Source organism: Bufo bufo, chromosome 5 (genome assembly GCF_905171765.1).
Source record: "Bufo bufo chromosome 5, aBufBuf1.1, whole genome shotgun sequence".
Lineage (NCBI taxonomy): Eukaryota > Metazoa > Chordata > Amphibia > Anura > Bufonidae > Bufo > Bufo bufo.
This window is the reverse complement of record NC_053393.1, coordinates 106401483-106423122: the sequence shown is the minus strand read 5'-3', so window position 1 is coordinate 106423122 and position 21640 is coordinate 106401483. Positions and strand designations below refer to the sequence as shown.

Genomic DNA, 21640 nt, shown 5'->3' with positions numbered 1-21640 from the left:
TTCCGGAGTCCAATTAGTGACCTGACAAGGCCATGACATTGAGACCGCAGCCAGGGGCAAAAAAAACTTCATATGTATATTGATGGCAATAAAAAAAAATGACATGCAATTTTCAGTTTTAATCCCATTTTTTTGCTTGTGTATTTAAAAACAGGCATTTTTCAAGTCCTACAGAAATGATGATGGGAAAAACGCTTTAAAAAAAAACATACATACCTAGAGCATGCTGCGTTCGGTCCTTAGGGTGGGATCACACAGGTTTTTAATGGTGTTTTGTACACTTTTGAGTTTTTAGTGTTTTTTTTTTTTTTTCAGTCAGGCGCCATTCACACGTCCGCAAATGGGTCCGCATTCGTTCCGCAATTTTGCGGAACGGGTATGGACCCATTAATTTTCTATGGGGACGGAATGGATGCGGACAGCACATAGTGTGCGGTCAGCATCCGCATTTGCGGAGCGCGGCCCCGATCTTCAGGTCCGCAGCTCCGCAAAAGATAGAACATGTCCTATTCTTGTTCGCACAGCTTGCGGACAATAATAGCATTTATATAGGGGTTGCGGGCAGGTGTGTTGCGGATCTGCAATTTGCGGGTCTGCAACACACCACGGACGTGTGAAGGAGCCTAAATGCGCCAACTCTCCAGGTGTTAGCTGAAAGCTTATGGAAATATGAAATGCAGGACACAAAAACTTGTTTAAGTTGAAGATCAGGCCATTTACCGTCCTTCTGACTAGGAGTGTTTTCATGTTTTAGTACTGCGTCTTTGAAAGTCATAAACTTTTTTCTGTTCGGTTATGTAAATAACTTTTGTGCCTTTTTCCGGTGATACATGGGGTTTGTGGTAATATTTCTTTTATTATTTTTTGCATTTTTTTTATTTTACTCTTTGTGCCCCCATAATGTCAAACAGGACCTTGTGGGTAGGGATAAGCGATTTTATATTTTGAAGTTCATGTGCGGGTTTGTCTTGTGGTATTTACCGAATTGCGTTATAGATTCCGTTACCACAGACCAAAACGCAATTCCATGACGGAATGCATAGCGGAATTCGGTAAATACCACAACATGAACCCGCACATGAACTTCAAAATATTAAATTTGCTCATCCCTACTTTTTATTTATTGCTGATTTGTTCTGTAACCTGGGCTGACAAAGTAGACCCAGTTACAGGGGGAATAGCGCCCCCAGAGAGGCTGTACAGCGCTGTAACAACCTCTATTGCAAAGGGCTGCTAAGACCCGGCAGCTAGTGCAGACTCTCGCCCTTGGCGAACACATGAAAACTGGACCAGAGCAGGAAGCGCTGTACAGAGTGATGGGTAAGGCAGGGACGTAAAAATATGTCCTGTCTTCTCTACGAGGGGGAAGGGACCCTGCTGTCACCGATTGTGGGGCTCCCCACTCCACCGCTGCAACTATTAGCGTGCAGCTGTGATCTCTAAAAGGATGTTTAGAAACATCAGTGCAGAGATATGTGCTGAATTGCCTGGATATATACTGTTCAAAAAAATAAAGGGAACACAAAATAACACATCCTAGATCTGAATTAATTAAATATTCTTCTGAATACTTTGTTCTTTACATAGATTGAATGTGCTGACAACAAAAATCACACCAAAAATAAAAAATGGAAATCAAATTTTTCAACCCATGGAGGTCTGGATTTGGAGTCACACTCAAAATTAAAAGTGAAAAAACACACTACAGGCTGATCCAACTTTGATGTAATGTCCTTAAACAAGTCAAAATGAGGCTCGGTAGTGTGTGTGGCCTCCACGTGCCTGTATGACCTCCCTACAACGCCTGTGCATGCTCCTGATGAGGTGGCGGACGGTCTCCTGAGGGATCTCCTCCCAACCTGACTAAAGCATCTGCCAACTCCTGGACAGTCTGTGGTGCAACGTGACGTGGTGGATAGAGCGAGACATGATGTCCCAGATGTGCTCAATTGGATTCAGGTCTGGGGAACGGACGGGCCAGTCCATAGCATCAATGCCTTCGTCTTGCAGAACTGCTGACACACTCCAGCCACATGAGGTCTAGCATTGTCTTGCATTAGGAGGAACCCAGGGCCAACCACACCAGCATATGGTCTCACAAGGGGTCCTGAGGATCTCATCTCGGTACCTAATGGCAGTCAAGATACCTCTGCGAGCACATGGAGGGCTGTGCATCCTCCAAAGAAATGCCCCAACACCATTACTGACGACCCAATGCCAAACCGGTCATGCTGGAGATGTTGCAGGCAGCAGAACGTTCTCCACGGCGTCTCCAGACTCTGTCACGTCTGTCACATGTGCTCTGTCTGAACCTGCTTTCATCTGTGAAGAGCACAGGCGCCAGTGGCGAATTTGCCAATCTTGGTGTTCTCTGGCAAATGCAAACGTCCTGCACGGTGTTGGGCTGTAAGCACAACCCCCACCTGTGGACGTCGGGCCCTCATATCACCCTCATGGAGTCTGTTTCTGACCGTTTGAGCAGACACATGCACATTTGTGGCCTGCTGGAGGTCATTTTGCAGGGCTCTGGCAGTGCTCCTCCTGTTCCTCCTTACACAAAGCAGAGGTACGGTCCTGCTGCTGGGTTGTTGCCCTCCTACGGCCTCCTCCACGTCTCCTGATGTACTGGCCTGTCTCCTGGTAGCGCCTCCATGCTCTGGACACTACACTGACAGACACAGCAAACCTTCTTGCCACAGCTCGCATTGATGTGCCATCCTGGATAAGCTGCACTACCTGAGCCACTTGTGTGGGTTGTAGACTCCGTCTCATGCTACCACCAGAGTGAAAGCACCGCCAGCATTCAAAAGTGACCAAAACATCAGCCAGGAAGCATAGGAACTGAGAAGTGGTCTGTGGTTACCACCTGCAGAACCACTCCTTTATTGGGGGTGTCTTGCTAATTGCCTATAATTTCCACCTGTTGTCTATCTTATTTGCACAACAGCATGTAAAATTTATTGTCACTCAGTGTTGCTTCCTAAGTGGACAGTTTGATTTCACAGAAGTGTGATTGACTTGGAGATACATTGTGTTGTTTAAGTGTTCCCTTTATTTTTTTGAGCAGTGTATATATAGTGTAGGAAGGCGCAGGGGTCCGTCATTGACGGAAGGTACGTGTCACCGAGGTTCCTGGCCTCGGTGAGATAAGAACCGGTAGTTTTGTGTGTCGGCGGCAGCTAGTGCTCGCTGACACTGTTTTACTTAGTGTGGCTGTAAAGCCAATCCGGGCCGGTTCTTATTGGGAGCAGCCAAAGAGCAGGGTGGGTGGCTGTTCCCCACGTCCAGGCCAGGTTTTGGGCTGGGGTTTAAAGGGAACCTGTCACCTGGAAAAGACAATTTATACTAATCACAGTACCTTAAAGTATCTCTCATAGTGTGCCCAAAGATGTATTCATATCTTCTTTCTGCGTTGTGCTGTCTCATAAAATCGACTTATAAAACTGTGTTTGTCACCTTTTTGAAGTCGTGCTGAAGTCACGGGGGCAGCGGCCTCCTTAATACAATGCCGCTCCTCCGCATATTGATGGACATTTTTCCCTGTAGCCGTGACCGCGCTCTTCTCGCGCATGCATCGTGCGTGTCCTGCCACAGCATGATCCCGGCTATGGCTCCCTCCCTCCCTTCAGCCCTATTTTACTATGCATTCTGTATTCAGAATGCTATTATTTTCCCTTATAACCATGTTATAAGGGAAAATAATACAATCTACAGAACACCGATCCCAAGCCCGAACTTCTGTGAAGAAGTTCGGGTTTGGGTACCAAACATGCACGATTTTTCTCACGCGCGTGCAAAACGCATTACAATGTTTTGCACTCGCGCGGAAAAATCGTGCATGTTCCCGCAACGTACCAGCACCTTTTCCCGCAACGCCCGTCTGAAAGAGGCCTAAACCCTGCTGTGGACTGCCAGGTGACGTGTTTCTGAGTTCTGTGGACTTTTGCTGTGTGAATTAACACGAGGATTCCTGCGGTGTGAATCAACACCAGGGCCCTGCCAAGTATTGTGTTTCTTTTCTGCCTTTTTGTGAGAATAAACACTGACTTTTGCTTTTCAACCGTGGTTTTGCCTCTGTATTGCGTCCGCTTAACCTGCCTACCAGAGCAAATCCCTACATTTGGTGGAGGATGCGGGCACCGATCCCGCTACCTCTCGCAGACTATGTCCATTACCGACTGGGAAAGTCACCTGCCCAAAGTACAGGCCGTAGTGGACTCCCTTTGAAAGGCGGGACTAACAGCTAACCCAAAGATGTGTGCGATAGGCTTAGAGGAGACTAAATACCTTGGGTAGGTCATTGGGCGCGGAGTCATTAAACCCCAAGTAAGCAAAGTAGAGGCGATACGAAATTGGCCCCGACCTGCCACCTCTAGACAAGTAAAGTCGTTCCTGGGAATAGTGGGCTATTACATGAGGTTTGTCCCCCATTTTGCCACTTTAGCGACTCCGTTGACAGGGCTCTTAAAGGGTAGGAAGTCCGTGATAGTCCGCTGGAATAACCAGGCGGAAGAGGCTTTCTCCGCTTTGAAGTCGGCCCTGTGTGGGTCCCCGGTTTTGGTGACGCCCGACTTCAAGAGGGAATTTGTGGTACAGACTGATGCCTCCGAAGTAGGCCTCAGTGCGGTACTGTCTCAGGAAGTCAACGGGGAGGAGCATCCCATTGTCTTCCTCAGCTGTAAGCTCACTCCATCGGAGACCCGGTACAGTATAGTAGAAAGAGAGTGCCTGGCCATCAAGTGGGCACTTGAGTCTCTCCGCTATTATCTGTTGAGGAGGAAGTTCTGTCTGGTGACCGATCACTCCCCTCTCAAGTGGATGAGCCAGGCCAAAGAGAGGAATGCTCGGGTCACCAGGTGGTTCTTGTCTCTGCAAAACTTTAAGTTCACAGTAGAACACAGGACAGGCCGGTTACAGGGAAACGCGGATGCCCTGTCCCGAGTACACTGTCTGGCGTGTGTTCACCCCCTCAGGGTTGAACAAAGGGGGAGGTATGTAGGATGGTGCAGGGGTCCGTCATTGACGGAAGGTATGTGTCACCGAGGTTCCTGGCCTCGGTGAGATAAGAACCGGTAGTTTTGTGTGTCAGCGGCAGCTAGTGCTCGCTGACACTGTTTTACTTAGTGTGGCTGTAAAGCCAATCCGGGCCGGTTCTTATTGGGAGCAGCCAAAGAGCAGGGTGGGTGGTTATTCCCCACGTCCAGGCCAGGTTTTGGGCTGGGGTTTAAAAACCCAGCCAGCAGCTCAGCTGGGTGTGGAATTAACCTCCAGGTGAGAGTGGAGCTCTGTGTTTTGGGAGCTGAGGAGTTCTACCATACTACAAGGATGAGAGCTGCCAGCTGGAAGCCAGGCGCCCTAAACCCTGCTGTGGACTGCCAGGTGACGTGTTTCTGAGTTCTGTGGACTCTTGCTGTGTGAATTAACACGAGGATTCCTGCGGTGTGAATTAACACCAGGACCCTGCCAAGTATTGTGTCTCTTTTCTGCCTTTTTGTGCGAATAAACGCTGACTTTTGCTTTTCAACCCGTGGTTTTGCCTCTGTATTGCGTCCGCTTACCCTGCTACCAAGCAAATCCCTACAATATTAATGGACAGTAAGCAAGCGGGTTAATTAGGTGGCTTTTTTGGAGTCTTGTAGCATTTTCCCACATTTTCTTTAAACACATGTGGAAGCTTTTGCCATTTTTGCTAGTGTTTTGACATCTCTTTTTCAATATGTTAAAAAAACACCAGAAATAAAAATGTGGGTCACGTTGTTGTGTTTTTTTTAAAAAGCCACTCAAAAAAAAAATATAAAAAAGGCATGTAGTAAGAAATAAACATGAGCTGGTTCTATGGAGTGAAGTTGAACACAATACGACATAGTAAATTTGTGTGCGTAGGGGTCTTAGCGCTGCTTCACCTTTTGCTCAAGAAATTTGTTAAAATCAAAAGGGTTATGGCAAGTAGAACTACTGAGAGCCTTCCTATCAAGACGTCTTCAAGGACAAGCAGATGGCTTGCTGGCTATGGAGACATCTGGCCATGTGTCATCAGTATTAGCTGACTGAGGACCCAAGGCAGTGCAGAAAGGGGAGTCCTATTTCTCTTATATGGTAACATGAAGACTGTTCCTTAGGCCCATTTCACACGAGCGGGTTTTCCGTGCGGGTGAAATGCGAGACGTGAACGCATAGCACCCGCACTGAATCCTGACCTATTCATTTCAATGGGTCTGTGTACATAAGCGTTTTTTTTTTTTCCTCGCAGCAGTTCTGCATTGCGTTAAAATCGCGGCATGTTCTATATTCTGTGTTTTTCATAGAAGTGAATGGGGCTTCAGTGAAAAACGCATTGCATTCGGAAGCAGGTGCGGATGCAATGCGTTTTTCACTGATGGTTGCTAAGAGATGTTGTTTGTAAACCTTCCGTTTTTTATCACGTGCATGAAAAACGCATCAAAACACATTGCACCCACGTGGAAAAAACTCAATCGCAGACAAAACTGACTGAACAAAATGGTGCAAGTTTCACTGAACGCATCCGGAGCTAATCCGTCACGCTCGTGTGAAAGAGGCCTTAAAATGCATTATGGAAAGTGGAATGTAAGGGTCTGTTCACACAGTTAATTAGCCTTCGCCAAATCCACTGTCAAATCTGAGGCCGAGAATAGACGCTGAACTGGCATGTGGATCCACAGGCGGACTAGCTGAACATACTGTGAATTATGAAATCTTGAGCACGGTCAGCTGGATTTAGTTTTTCTGGAATATGTGATTGGGGCATAAAATGCGACTTTCATTTGCATTAATGATGGAATGTCAGGATTGCACCTAAAACCTGACAAAATTCACAAAAACATGTGAACATGGCCTAATGGGCACCGCAGGGCATGCAGCTGTATAAAAGAAAGGCCAGAAGGCCTCATGCACACGACCGTATATTTGGTGTAGTTCCTATGAAGACCCATTCATTTTAATGGGGCCGCAAAAAAAATGTTTCCATGCTGTAGTCCCGCAAACAAAAAAAATAATAATATTAGAATGTGTCCTATATTTGTCTGTTTTGTGGGCAAGGATAAGACATTTTTAATGAAGGGAATATGAAAATGGCGGCATGCACCCGGCTGGTTTTTACATTGATGGCCTATCCTTAGGATAGGTCATCAATATCAGATCGGCGAGTGTTCAATTTCCTGCAGCCCCGCTGATGAGCTATTCCGCAGAGCAGCTACAAAGGAAAAGACGCCAAAGCTACAAAGCTCCCTCCACTGTGTAGTGGATGGAGCTGGTTACTGCAGCACTGCCCCCTTTCACTTCAGTGGGGGCAATGCTGCAGTAACCAGCTCCTACCTCTAAGCAGTAGAGATGAGCGAACTTCTGTTTTAAGTTCGGCGTCTAAAGTTCGGCTTCCGGTTAGCGGAGGATCCCGATATGGATTCCGAATTCCGTTGTGGTCCGTGGTAGCGGAATCAATAATGACCATTATTGACTCCGCTACCACGGACCACAACGGAATTCGGAATCCATATCGGGATCCTCCGCTAACCGGAAGCCGAACTTTAGACGCCGAACTTAAAACAGAAGTTCGCTCATCTCTACTAAGCAGTGGATGGAGCTGTGTAGTTCTGTTGCTGGAGCTACTGCAGAGCCGCTAATCGGCGGGGGTGCTGGGAGTCAGAAAGCCGCTGATCTGATATTTGTGGCCTATCATAAGCATGGGCCATCAATAAAATTCTGAGAACCCCTCTAAGAAGCTTGCAACAGTTTGGCACCTCTTTTGTCCCTCCTAGTCTGCTTGGTGACGCTACACAAGTGTCGAATCAGCAGCGTTGTCTTTTTCACCTGCTGTATCCAGCCCTGACATTCTTCTTCATGCTTGCCAAAGCTTGCTATTTATAAGTGATCACAATGCCCTAACTTTGGCAATCTCAATTAATAGGTTACTTGGAAGAGACAATTATAACAATGAAGCCATTTATAAACGCACACCATGTAGTAAATAACAAAGAGCGCTCTGATCAGCTCCGGGCACTGGGAAGAAGGCAATACAAATCCACTCTTTAAAAGGCTGTCTGAAAGTTTTTCCATTTAGGCCTCAATCGCACGAACGATACGGACTGTGAAACTGATGTTTTGCATGCAAGTTCAATCACTTTTTTTGTGACTGCGTTCATTGTGCGCATTTTTTCTGTATGGATTGTAACCAGATTGCATGCATTTTTCACCCGCATGAAGAAAAACGGAAGAATCTACACCTCCTAGCACCATCAGTGATGCCTTCCGTTTTTCACACAAATCCCATTGACTTCTATGGAGTCAGGGCTGCGGGAAAAACGCACAATATAGAACGTGCTGTGTTTTTTTCCTAAAAGTAAGATGATGCTCAAAAAAGGACGCTCATGTGCACAGACCCACTGAAATGAACGGGTCAGGATTCACTACATGCCTCACATCCAGACAGAAAACTCGCTCGTGTGAAAGAGGCCTTAGGGTTTTGCATGGGATCCACTAAATAATAGTGGTGAGGTTGTTATACCATCTTCACTGCCCTCTGCAACTTGGATCATAAGGAAGCCACCGAGCTACCCTACTGTAGCACCCACTTGGCTACCTTAAAGGGATTGCTCACATTCAGAGCTGAACCCTGACATAGCCCCATTATTGTCACCGACTCTGATGGGCGGGCTTTAGAGCTGCCCTAGGTGATGCTAGGGAGGCTGCCATTGTCTACCCCCCCAACACCGGATATTTTCATCCGAACACGCGGAAAAGCAGCAGCGGCTGTGCGCGGACCAGGAGTGACGCGGGGAGCCAGGTAAGTAGAATCAGTTTGAGGGGCCCGGGCATATGGGGGGGCATTTCCAGCCTCGAGTAACCCCTTTAACATCATAGTAAATTAGCTTGTGCCTATATTTAATACTCTAACTCACCTGCAGCTTTGATCTCTGTCACATTATGGCCCACTTACACGATATCGGTATATGAGATACTTCCTCCTTTACTACCGGCATATTATAGGCAATAATATGCTAACTTTTAAGTTTTCTCCTTACTATTATATTAGTGTGACTTGTTAAATGTGTAGACCAGCCTCATGACATTTTTGTTACACCTTGTGGCATGCCGACAAGTGACCACCGCAGCCAATCAATGCATGTGTCGACACCACTGAGGTCACTGCTGTGGCCAGTGATTGGCTGCAGTAGTCACATGACAAGATAGCATCACATTGCTAAAGCCGAGTGATCAGAGACTGGCAGGGAACAGAGAAGCATCAGCATGGGAGCAGCAAGGTCACCACATTTGTTACTTTATACAATGTTGGAATGGGGTTGGAAAACTTTAAAACATCAGGTATCATGGAGAAGGCCCCGTGTGGGTCACACCCTGGACCCTGATATTATAATGACAGCAAAGGTGAATTCAAATATATCTGATTCACAAAAACAAAGCCCGTGGAATGAGAGTGAGCGCACTCACCAGGCTGATGGAAGCTCGGTGACAGTTCTCTCGCCACGGCCCTTGCAATGTCCGATTCCTGGCGTGCAGCTTGGCTTGCCTGGTCAGCGGCATCCCCCTTTGCACGAGCATGAGCTGTCCTACAACAGAGGAAACATTCTGTTACAGGGGTTGATCAACGAAAAGTATTCTACATTTTTTAAACCAGCATCTGAATACATATGTAATTGCATGTAATTAAACATTTAGTTTAGCCACCGAGTTATTCAATACCATGCATCTGTATAGCGCCACCTGCTGTTTGTTCTTTTACCAATTTGTCTGTCCACCCTGGCCTCCTTAAGCTGTCAACAAGTGCGGCAGAAACACTTTCCCTGAGAAAGGACACGCCCCCTGAGAAAGGACACTTCCCCTGAGAAAGGACACGCCCCATGAGAAAAGACACGCCCCATGAGAAAAGACACGCCCCATGAGAAAAGACACGCCCCATGAGAAAAGACACGCCCCATGAGAAAGGACACGCCCCATGAGAAAGGACACGCCCCATGAGAAAGGACACGCCCCATGAGAAAGGACACGCCCCAGCTTGAAATACATCTAGCAGAGCAATTTGAGCAATGAATGGGGAGATCTCTGGACCCATGTGAGGTACAGGGCTGGTTCTAGCTTTGTTAGAAAGAGATTGTCATGTACTACATGATGTCTGATTTTCATTTTTTACATTAATTAACATTTTTACATTAAGTGGCATTTATCATGTAGAGAAAGTAAATACAAGGCACTTACTAATGTATTGTGATTGTCCATATTGCCTCCTTTGCTGGCTTTAGGTTACTCTCACACTAGCATTTTTACTGGATCCGGCAGGGTTTAGCAAAAACGCTTCCGTAACTGATAATACAACCATCTGCGTCCGTTATGAACAGAGACGGCTGTATTATCTGTAATATTGCCAAGACGGCAGAGAAAACGGATCCGTCCCCATTGACTTGCACAGGGGGTCATGACGTCTTGCTTCGCATCCCAGGACGGAAAGCAAACTACAACATGTTGCGGTTTGCTCTCCGGTATAGGAACGCAACTAAATGGAACGGAAGGCATTTTGGAGCATTCCATTCTGTTCAGTTTTGTCCCCATTGACAATGAATGGGGACAAAACTGAAGCGTTTTATTTATTTTTTTCCAGTATTGAACCCCTATGACGGATCTGAATAACGGAAAACTAAAACGCTAATGTGAAAGTAGCATTATTAATTTTTCCAACAGGGATGCCCAACCTGCGGCTCTCCAGCTGTTGCAAAACTACAACTCCCAGCATGCCCAGACAGCCTACAGCTGTAGTTTTACAACAGCTGGAGGGCCGCAGGTTGAGCATCCCTGCATTATACACTGCTCGAGCAGATATGAGGTAGCCTGGACGAGAGCTGCTGCGCATGCGTGCCTATGTGCGTTCCCACAGTCCTGACCACCAGAGAGGCCGACGCTTTTTCCTATAGTGTGCAAGCACAACCACTGCTGCTGGATTACAGGGTGGTCGTAACCACTGGATATGAGCAGTGATTAATGTGACGGAAAAATGAATCAAGCCAACAAAGGAGGCAATATGGACAATCACAATACATTAGTAAGTGCCTTGTATTAACTTTCTCTACATGATAAATGCCATTTGCTGAAGTGAGACAACCCCTTTAAGATACAGCATGCATGGCAGCCTAAGGGTTACACTGAACCTTACTCCTTTGCCAGGTGACAGAAGTAGAGAAAACAAAGGACAGATGTCTCCAGTGTGACACACGAACAGACACAGCTCCACTTCACTTTGTACACGTGCCGAAGTCCCAGCGCGTCGCGTAGATTTATCACTGGACATTCTCATACAGGTCAGAAGGCTCAAAATCAATCAGAACTCGTGATGTCTCCTGAAGACAGCGCAGCATGGTCGGAATAACACTAAGAATGAATGAGGCAATCACCATCCAGGGGACAAAACATCCTGTACTTTGTGAGGAGATGGAAGATATATGGGTGATAAGGAAACCAGTGGGAATGACGTGCCCCTTAAGAAGGCCTGATAAGTAAGTGCCGTGATCGGCATACTTTCCATGCAGAGTCCTGGCACTCAGTGCCCATATCTGTGTATGTTACGCAGCATGAGGCCGGTCTTACACAATAGATAACTGCTTAGATGCTTGGGTGGGCAATTAACATTGTGATCTAAAAGACTTAGGCCGCTTTCACACAAGCAAATTTTCCGTGCGGGTGAAATGCGTGACGTGAACACACAGCACCCGCACTGAATCCTGACCCATTCATTTCAATGGGTCTGTGTACATGAGCGGTTTTTTTTAACGCATCAGTTCCGCGTTGCGTGAAAAACGCAGCATGTTCTATATTCAGCATTTTTCAGTTCTGTCCTCGGGGCTCAATACCGGAAAAACTGATCAGTTTTATCCTAATGCATTCTGAATGGAGAGCAATCTGTTCAGGATGCATCAGTTCAGTCCCTCTTACGTTTTTTGGGCGGAGAAAATACCGTAGCATGCTGCAGTTTTCCCTCCGGCCAAAAATCTTGAACACTTGCCAGAATGCCGGATACGGCATTGATTTCCATTGAAATGTATTAGTGCCGGATCCGGCATTAAGTGTTCAGGCAAAACGGAACTGGCTTCCCAGTCTGCGCATGCGCAGACCTTTAAAAATGCAGAAAAAATTAATACCGGATCCGTTCCTCCAGATGACACTGGAGAGACGGATCCGGTATTGCAATGCATCCTCAAGTGTGAAAGTACCCTAAGGCCTCTTTCACACGGGCGTTGCGGGAAAATGTGCGGGTGCGTTGCGGGAACATGCACGATTTTTCTGCGCGAGTGTAAAACATTGTAATGCGTTTTGCACTCGCGTGAGAAAAATCGTGCATGTTTGGTACCCAAACCCGAACATCTCCACAGAAGTTCGGGCTTGGGATCGGTGTTCTGTAGATTGTATTATTTTCCCTTATAACATGGTTATAAGGGAAAATAATAGCATTCTAAATACAGAATGCATAGTACAATAGCGCTGGAGGGGTTAAAAAAAAATAATAAAAAATTAAACTCACCTTAATCCACTTGCTCGCGCAGCCTGGCTTCTCTTTTGTCGTCTTTTTTGCTGTTTGCAGGAAAAGGACCTGTGGTGACGTCACTCCAGTAATCACATGATCCATCACCATGGTAAAAGATCATGTGACGTATCATGTGATGACCGGAGTGACGTCACCACAGGTCCTTTTCCTGCAAACAGCAAAAAAGACGACAGAAGAGAAGCCAGGCTGCGCGAGCAAGTGGATTAAGGTGAGTTTAATTTTTTATTATTTTTTTTAACCCCTCCAGCGCTATTGTACTATGCATTCTGTATTCAGAATGCTATTATTATTTTCCCTTATAACCATGTTATAAGGGAAAATAATAACGATCGTCTCCGAGCAACTGTGCGTGAAAAATCGCACCGCATCCGCACTTGTTTGCGGATGCTTGCGATTTTCACGCAACCCCATTCATTTCTATGGGGCCTGTGTTACGTGAAAAACGCACAAAAAGAGGAGCATGCTGCGATTTTCACGCAACACTCAAGTGATGCGTGAAAATCACCGCTCGTGTGCACAGCCCCATAGAAATGAATGGGTCCGGATTCAGTGCGGGTGCAATGCGTTCAACTCACGCATCTCATCCGCGCGGAATACTCGCCGTGTGAAAGGGGCCTAAGAGATGTTGTTTGTAAACTTTCAGTTTTTTATCACGCGTGTGGAAAAACGCATCAAAACGCATTGCACTCGCGCGGAAACAACTGAACGCAATCGCAGACATAACTGACTGAACTTGCTTGCAAAATGGTGCGAGTTTCACTGAACGCATCTGGACCTAATCCGTCACGCTCGTGTGAAAGGGGCCTTATAGGTGAGGTCTGCCCGCTGGTACCGCTAGTCTTCAGGCCCTGCATACACAGTCACTCTCCTCTTAAGGTCTACACTATATGACAAAGTGCCAAATGAGCCTCCATTGAGCAGACATATATGGAATATTTAGTGAGCTCCCCCTGGTGGTGGCTGCGGACGGCATAATCATCATAACGCTTTCATCTGACTAGGATTATGTCAAGAGAAGCAGGGCATTTGGAGTTCAGTAACAATCCAAAATTAGGAAAAAAGTGAAACTATAGGTACACTGCCACTTCTTTTACACAGTGCATTTACAATATTCTACAGTTTAAATATACATAAAATTATAATTACCTTTGTAAATACTTTTTATATTAAGAATAGATGATACGCTTGTAAGAGGGTAAAACCAATGTCCCCAATATACAGATACCAGTATTTGGGGGGTTTTATAGAGTGCTAGGCATCCAGCTAGAAAGGACATTAAAGAGATTCTGTCAGCAGTTTTGACCAGCGCTATTTAGAAGGTGGGAAGACCAGGAAAACATACCTTTCATTTTGTTACCAGGAGTAGTGTGAATATGAACTCTGCTCAGGCAATTGTCCAGGAGGTGGTGCTTCACTAGGAAGTGCCCTCTGCTCTGAGCTACTTCAGAACGCCTCCCCTGTGAGTGACAGCTGCAGCATCCAACCAGGAGGCCCCTACAGCAGTGGGGAATGGCTGTGACGCAGTGATCCAGCAGTGCTGTCGGCAAAACTGCTGACGGACCCTCTTTAAGGAGGAGTTCTGAGAGGAGAGCCCTGCCTCTCAGCATTGCTGAAAACACTCATGATTATGCCGAGTGGCTGAGATGAACGGACTGACAACCAGCAGCATTAAATACTGCACCGAACACCCTTTCCAGTCACTTCCAGCCATGTTCCTCTGTATCTGAGGGTTTTTCTTACCTTTTGCAGCATGTGGCCGTTTAAAAATTGCTCCTATTTGTTCCGGATCCTAATTACATTACTGTTAAAAAGTGAAACGTTTCAATGACGTAAATTGACATATTGGTTGCTTGCCGCATGACAACTAGCCTGGTTTTGCTAGAAAACAATCTGGGCTTCTTGGAATCTTCTTGACAGTGAACAGCTGACATCTCCGCTTTTCTGATGTATAACCTGCTGGCTGACAGCACACAATGGCAAGACTACACTCTGCCACCTGCTCACCCAGAACAATTAACCCCTTTATGACTAGGCCCGCAAGGGCCTTAAAGGGGATGTCCAGGATTTTGATGTGCAATCCTCAGGATGGGATGGGTCCAACACTTTGCACCCCCCACTGATCAGCTTTCATGGCAGCCTTGGTGCTGGAACCACTGTACACAGGTCCGTCCATTCTGGAGAGGATGCAGTCAATGGGAGCAGCACCGCAGGACATGTCTTCATCCACGCTCGTGTTCATGAGCCCTAAGAGCACTTTCACACGGTCAGTATTTTCCATCAGCGATCCCAAAAGAACAAAAAGACACAAATATTAGTATTATACCTTTTCGCTGTAGGCTCCACTGACCAAATACTGACCGTGTGAAAGTGGCCGATGAGCTTTTAGTCTCCGATAAGATCGCGGGGAAACCTGGTGAGCCGATCAAAGAAAAAATCCCCTCTTGGTCTTTCCTGCCACATGTATGGGCAGCGATGCCATGCTGAGCGCTGTCCACTCCTCTTGGCTGCAGTCCAGGAGAAGACCCTGAACCTCCTATGGACCACCGTGCACTCAGGAGAACCCGACCTGTTCACAGACTGCTATACACAGGAGCCCGAAACCTTTAGGGTACAACCACAAAGCGCGGCCGTGTGGCACCTGTAATGCGTACCTGGCGCGCTCTATTAAACTGTTTAGTCAGTCTTTATTGTTAATGGCTGCGCGGTATTGAAGGTGACACACGGCCATTAACAATACAGGCCCGCAGTACACTGCAGTCTCATCAGTTTATTACAGCCCGCTACAGCCTGCATGACCGCGTCTTACCCGTAGGGCTCATGCACAACCGTGTGCATTCTGTGGAACGTTACACCCAGCCCCTAATAGAACAGGCCTATCCCTGTCCGTAATGTGGACAGTAACAGGACATGTTCTATTTTTTTGCAAAACGGACACGGAATGTAAATGGAGTCATTTCTATTTTTTTTGCAGCCCCATTGAAGGGAATGGTTCTCCATATGGGCCACAAAAAAAACACAACAGGCACGGACAAAAAATATGTTTGTGTGAATGAGCCCTACGGGGCAGATTTTGTGCAATTAATAAAGATGGGTGATTAATTTCCATCAGTATTTGAAATATACAGCATGTCCAAGTTTCCAAATACGCACGTTACAGTCTATGGGAGTGCATCAAAACCGCAGGGAGGAAAGACTACACATGTAAATCCTGATGAAATACTGAGGCAATACTGATGACAATCTGGAATCCATGCGTATTGAGAAGCCGAAATACGGACGGATTTCAATACCCTTGTGTGAAAGAGGTCATAACGTTACATCCAAATTCAGAGAAGCAGGGGTTTGTCAGGACATGGGGCTGTGCAGACATGCTGGCGCCGCTGCTCATTGCTGTAATACAACCTGTATTTTCTATCAATTCTAATTATTCTTTGGGCAGAGAAATATTACATTTTACCCACCGACGGACCAATCTATTCACAGCTCATGACACATTGCATGGAATTAGGTCCACTGCATAACTATACACACCCTGTATTGGAGAATACAGGTAGCAGAGGGAGCATTACTTTATATTCAGCACTTCATAGAGGAGCCGATGGGGTCATTAACTGAAAGAAGTGAGCAGAACAAACTCTTCACATCTCGGGATCACATAACCCAAGTAACTAAAGTCTTAGAGGATGGAAGATTCTTCTATATCACTTTTGCCCAGAGGGGTTCCTTCATAAGAAAAACAAGCCAAAGACAGATTTTCCAATATATTTTGTTGTTTTTGTTCCAGAAAAAGGTACAGTAAAAAAAAAACAACAACAAAGCTCTGGATTCATACATAGTCGTCACCTGAAGAACCCTACAGTCTGTAATGAAGTCCGTCGGGTTTCTGTTCCGGTTTCGGTCCCTCTGCCAGACAAAATACTGCTGCATACAAAGGATATTGTGTTGGGCTGTGATGGACCATGTGATGAGCGCAGTGATGTCACCAAAGGTCCTTTTCCTCCCAGGTCCTCAAAGAAGAAGAAAGAAGACGAGCCGGACTGCACGAACAAGTGGATGAGGTGGGTTTAATTATTTTTTCTTTTTTTTTTAACCCCTCCATTCTGTATTAGGAATGCTATTATTTTCCCTGATAACCATGTTATAAGGGAAAATAATAAAATCTACACAACACGGACCCCAAACCCGAACTGAAGAAGTCCGGGTTTAGGTCTGGGTACTGCGCCTGCAAAATGCATTAAAACGCTTTGCACTCGCGTGGAAAATGTGCGTTGCCCATTTTGCGGAACAAAATGCCCTGCCTTCTGTAGAACTGTCCTATCCTTGTCCGCAAAACGGACAAGAATAGACCATGTGCTATATTTTGCAGGGGCCGCAGAATGGATATACTGTTACGGACAGCACATGGAAAAGTACACCAGCCCTGGAGTGGAGTAGACATTAGACTGCTATTGCAACAAATTTAGGCACAAAAAAGGCGCACCTACATACACAGGTTGAAAGAAAAGTCACAAAAGTAAAAAAAAAACACTTCTGAATTAGGCTACATGCACACAAACGTTGCTTGTTTCCGTGTCTGTTCACTTTTTTTTGCGGATAGCATGCGGACCCATTAATTTCAATGGGTCTGCAAAAAATGCGGACAGCACCCCGTGTGCTGTCCGCATCAGTATAGAACATGTCCTATTCTTGTCCCTTTTAGGCATTGTTACAATGGATCCACACAAAAAAAAAACGGATGGCATACGGATCCGCAAAACACATACGGTCTTGTGCATGTAGCCTTAGTCTAAAAAAATATATAACAGGCGAACAAGGCAGAAAAGCCTCCAATTTTAGCAGTAAATGCAACTAAAATCAGACAGACTAAAAACAGGTGCAAACGCTATAGTAAATGTGACCCACTGATTGCAAAAAAACGACAGAAAAACCTCCAAAAATGCTTCAAAGATCGCAGGTTAAAAAAAAAAAAAAGCAACAAGCAATACCAAACTATTGTGCGGCAGGTTTATTGACCAGCATCGATGATTACACGAGAAGAGCACCAAAGAATATGGGCTCATGCACACAAACGTATTTTTTTTTCCTGTGTCCCTTCATTTTTTGCGGCCTGTATGCGGAACCATTCACTTCAATGAGGCAGCAAAAAAAATGGAAATGAGGTGATGTGAACGCATTGCACCCGCACTGAATCCGGACCCATTCACTTCTATGGGGCTGTGCACATGAGCGGTGATTTTCATCGCAGCATGCTCTATATTGTGCGTTTTTCACGCAACGCAGGCCCCATAGAAGTTAATGGGGCTGTGTGAAAATCGCAAGCAAGTGCGGATGCGGTGCGATTTTCACGCATGGTTGCTAGGTGACGATTGGGACGACTTGACCTTTATTATTCTCCCTTACAACATGGTTGCTAAGTAAATTAGGGATGGAGGGGTAAAAAATTTTTTTAACTCACCTCATCCACTTGTTCGCGCAGCCCGGACCATGTGATGAGCGCAGTGACGTGACCAAAGGTCCTTTTTTCTCAGGTCCTCAAAGAAGAAGAAAGAAGACAAGCCGGGCTGCACAAACAAGTGGATGAGGTGAGTTTAAATTTTATTTATTTTTTTAACCCCTCCATCCCTAATTTACTTAGCATTCTGTATTTTCCCTTATAACCATGTTATAAGGGAAAATATAAAAATCTACAGAATACCTAACCCAAACTCGAACTTCAGTGAAGAAGTCCGGGTTGGGTCTAGGTACCACATTCAGTTTTTTCTCACGTGTGTGCAAAATCCATTGCACTTGTGCGGAAAAAACTGAAGAACGCAACACAATCGCATACAATACTCACCCCACTCACAGGGAAAAATCACCCGATTTTCCCGCTACGCACCTGCATCCTATCCGGCCCTCACACGCGACGCCCGTGTGAAAGAGGCCTTAGGGTACTTTCACACTTGCGTTTTTCTTTTCCGGCACTGAGTTCCGTCCTAGGGGCTCAATGCCGGAAAAGAACTGATCAGGTTTATCCCCATGCATTCTGAATGGAGAGTTAGGGTACTTCATACTTGCATTGTTGGATTCCGGCAGGCAGTTCCGTTGCCTGAACTGACTGCCTGATCAGGCAAACTGTATGCAAACGTATGTCATTTTTTCTGACTGATCAGGCATTTTTCAGATTGATCAGGATGCTTATCAGTCTGAAAAATGCCTGATCAGGCAGAAAAATGCATTGCAATACCGGATCCATTTTTCCGGTGTCATCAGGCAAAACGGATCAGGTTTTTATTTTTTTCTAATTTTTAGAGGTCTGCGCATGCGCAAACCGGAAGGACGGATCCGGTATTCCGAATGCCAGGTCCGGCACTAATACATTCCTATGGAAAAAAATGTCGGATCTGGCATTCAGGCAAGTCTTCAGTTTTTTTCGCCGGAGATAAAACCGTAGCATGCTACGGTTTTCTCTTTTGCCTGATCAGTCAAAATGACTGAACTGAAGACATCCTGATGCAAACTGAACGGATTACTCTCCATTCAGAAGGCATGGGGATATGCCTGATCACTTCTTTTCCGGTATAGAGCCCCTGTGACGGATCTCTATGCCGGAAAAGAAAAACGCTAATGTGAAAGTAGCCTAATCCGTTCAGGATGCATTAGGATGTCTTCAGTTCAGTCATTTTGACTGATCAGGAAAAAGATAAAACCGCAGCAGGCTATGGTTTTATCCCTGGCCAAAAAAACTAAAGACTTGCCTGAATGTCTGCATTTTTTTCCATAGGAATGTATTAGTGCATTCAAAATACCGAAATGCCGGATGCGCAGACCGAAAAAAAAAGGTGAAAAAAATAAATGCCGGATCTGTTTTGCCGGATGACACTGGAAAGACGGATCCGGCATGTCAATGCATTTTTCTGACTGATCAGGCATTTTTAAGACTGATCAGGATCCTGATCAGTCCAAATGCCATCAGTTGGCATACGTTTTGCCGGATCACTCTGCCGCAAGTGTGAAAGTAGCCTTAGACGCGAGCCGTTCCGTAAAATGCGGAAAGCATGTGGCTGTGTTTTGCAGATTCGCAATTTGCGGACTGTAAAACATCCAACGGTGGTGTTGCATAGCCCTACTGAAGAGCAGTGGTAACATGTTCTCTGCGGCGAGGAGCTGTCCTTGTGCGACATGACGTTTTATGCCCATATACATCGTGCCAACTGCTGGGCATTACAGTCGCTTTTTCCAGGTTACAGTGGAAATAAATGCTCTATAGTAATAAACAGTAACAATAACGCGATCTGTGTGTAATGGAAATAACACAACTTACTAAAGGCTAGAAATTGTAGCCTAATAGGTGCAATCCAAAAGCAGACAACCAGCGACACGGCTGTGACATTTGTGAACGTTCCCTGCGGCTACAGATTGTCCAGTATAAAAATAGTGCGGAATGAAATCCTTCCAACAAATGGCAGTGGGTAGGACACATAGCAAGAAGGACAGAGAACAGATGGCCGGGCACCGAGAGGCAGCGGTTGTGAGAGACCGAGAAACACTAGGGATACGGCCAAAATCTAATCAGCAGGCTCAAGTGGGAAACCGCTCCACTCCATTCCTGACAGCCATTTACAAACATGAGCCCGAGCAAGACGGCGGCGGGAAGAGCGCGAGTACTCTGGAGGAGCCGTAATATTCGGGAACATCCAAAATATCTACAACAGGTGCACAATGTGGACGGTTGAGAATTTTATCCATTTTGTTCCATATTTTGCTATGTTAGTTGTCATTATTTTTTTTTATTAAAAGGATTAACAATTTTTTGCTGTTCTGTTACATAAATACGTGTATATATTCACACATAAACTAGGCGTGATCATGGGTCTGTAAGGCTGTTTTGCAGAAATGCATTTCCACACCAAAAGCACAAACGTTTTTTGGTGCGGATTTGATGTCTTGCAAAGAAAAGGGTAAAATCCGCACAAAAGAACCGTACAAGGAATTGACAAGCTGCGGATTTTAACATCCACACGGCAGGTCCGTTTCCTCAATTTAAAGAAAAAAAACGAAGTGTACATGACATTTCTCGACTGGATACGTATCCATTCATTTCAATGGAGCCGCAAAAGATGTGCACAGCATACAGTGTGCTGTCCGCATCTGCATGTCCGTTCCATGACCCCACAAAAAAGATAGAGCATGTCCATGAACAGACATTTGTAACCTAGCGTGAGCCCTACGGAAGGGAAAATGCAGGTTGCACACGGCCGATATCTGTGTTTTTGTGGATACGTGATTTGCAGACCGCAAAAATGGATACGGTCGTGTGCATGAGGCCTAATACAGATATGTGAAAAAACCCTAACCCCAAAAAACTAAAGCCTTAAAGAAAACCTTCACCTCTCCTGACATGTCCGTCATGCGTTCTGGAGAATGTATTCTTATGGCCATGTTGTGACATTCCTCTGTTCTTCCTGGTGTGTCCCTGCACAGTCTGACATTGCTCCATCAGTGCGGCCAGTGTCAGACTGTGCAAGGACACCCCCTCGAACTGGTAACACCCAGTTGTACTTTTATTCATGAACCTCTAGCAGGAATAATAGAGGAATGTCACAACGTAGAATCATAAGCAGGGGCGTAACGATCACAGTCGCAGAGGGTGCAGGGGTTGGTTCCGCAGCCCCGCCGCAAGTGATTTTAAATTTTTTAATGGTAAATGGCCAGTCGGGCCCCGACATCTGTGCCTGACCAGTGGCGCAGAACTGCGCACTCAGTAACGTACGCCCCACCACCCCCGGCCCTGCCTCCACCCATCCGGCGCTGCTTTCTTGCTGTGATCCAGACCAGACCCGTGACCTCGTGCCGTCTTGCGGGTTGACTCAGGCCGGCGACACACGACGGAAGATGGGATTGTGTGAGAACAAGAAGTCTCAGAGTAGTTAAGAATTTTTGGGGGGGATTTGTAAATGTGCACACACACTGCTGGCTTCGTAACTCACAGGGGGGCACCTGCGGCACCGTGGCACGCACGCCGGCAGGGCACTAACATGGCAGCAAATCCTTCACAGGGGGAAAAATCATGATGAAATATATGGCAAAACGCAAAAA

General features: G+C 46.0%; 1 protein-coding gene across 1 annotated transcript in view; it reads right to left on the bottom strand.

Annotated features, from left to right (window-relative positions):
* Nucleotides 1-21640, bottom strand: part of JPH1 (junctophilin 1) — a 125812-nt gene that overhangs the window by 45147 nt on the left and 59025 nt on the right. The window contains exon 3 of the mRNA XM_040432430.1: nt 9463-9581. Within this exon, the coding sequence (XP_040288364.1) occupies nt 9463-9581 (119 nt within the window). The remainder of the gene's footprint in view (nt 1-9462; nt 9582-21640) is intronic.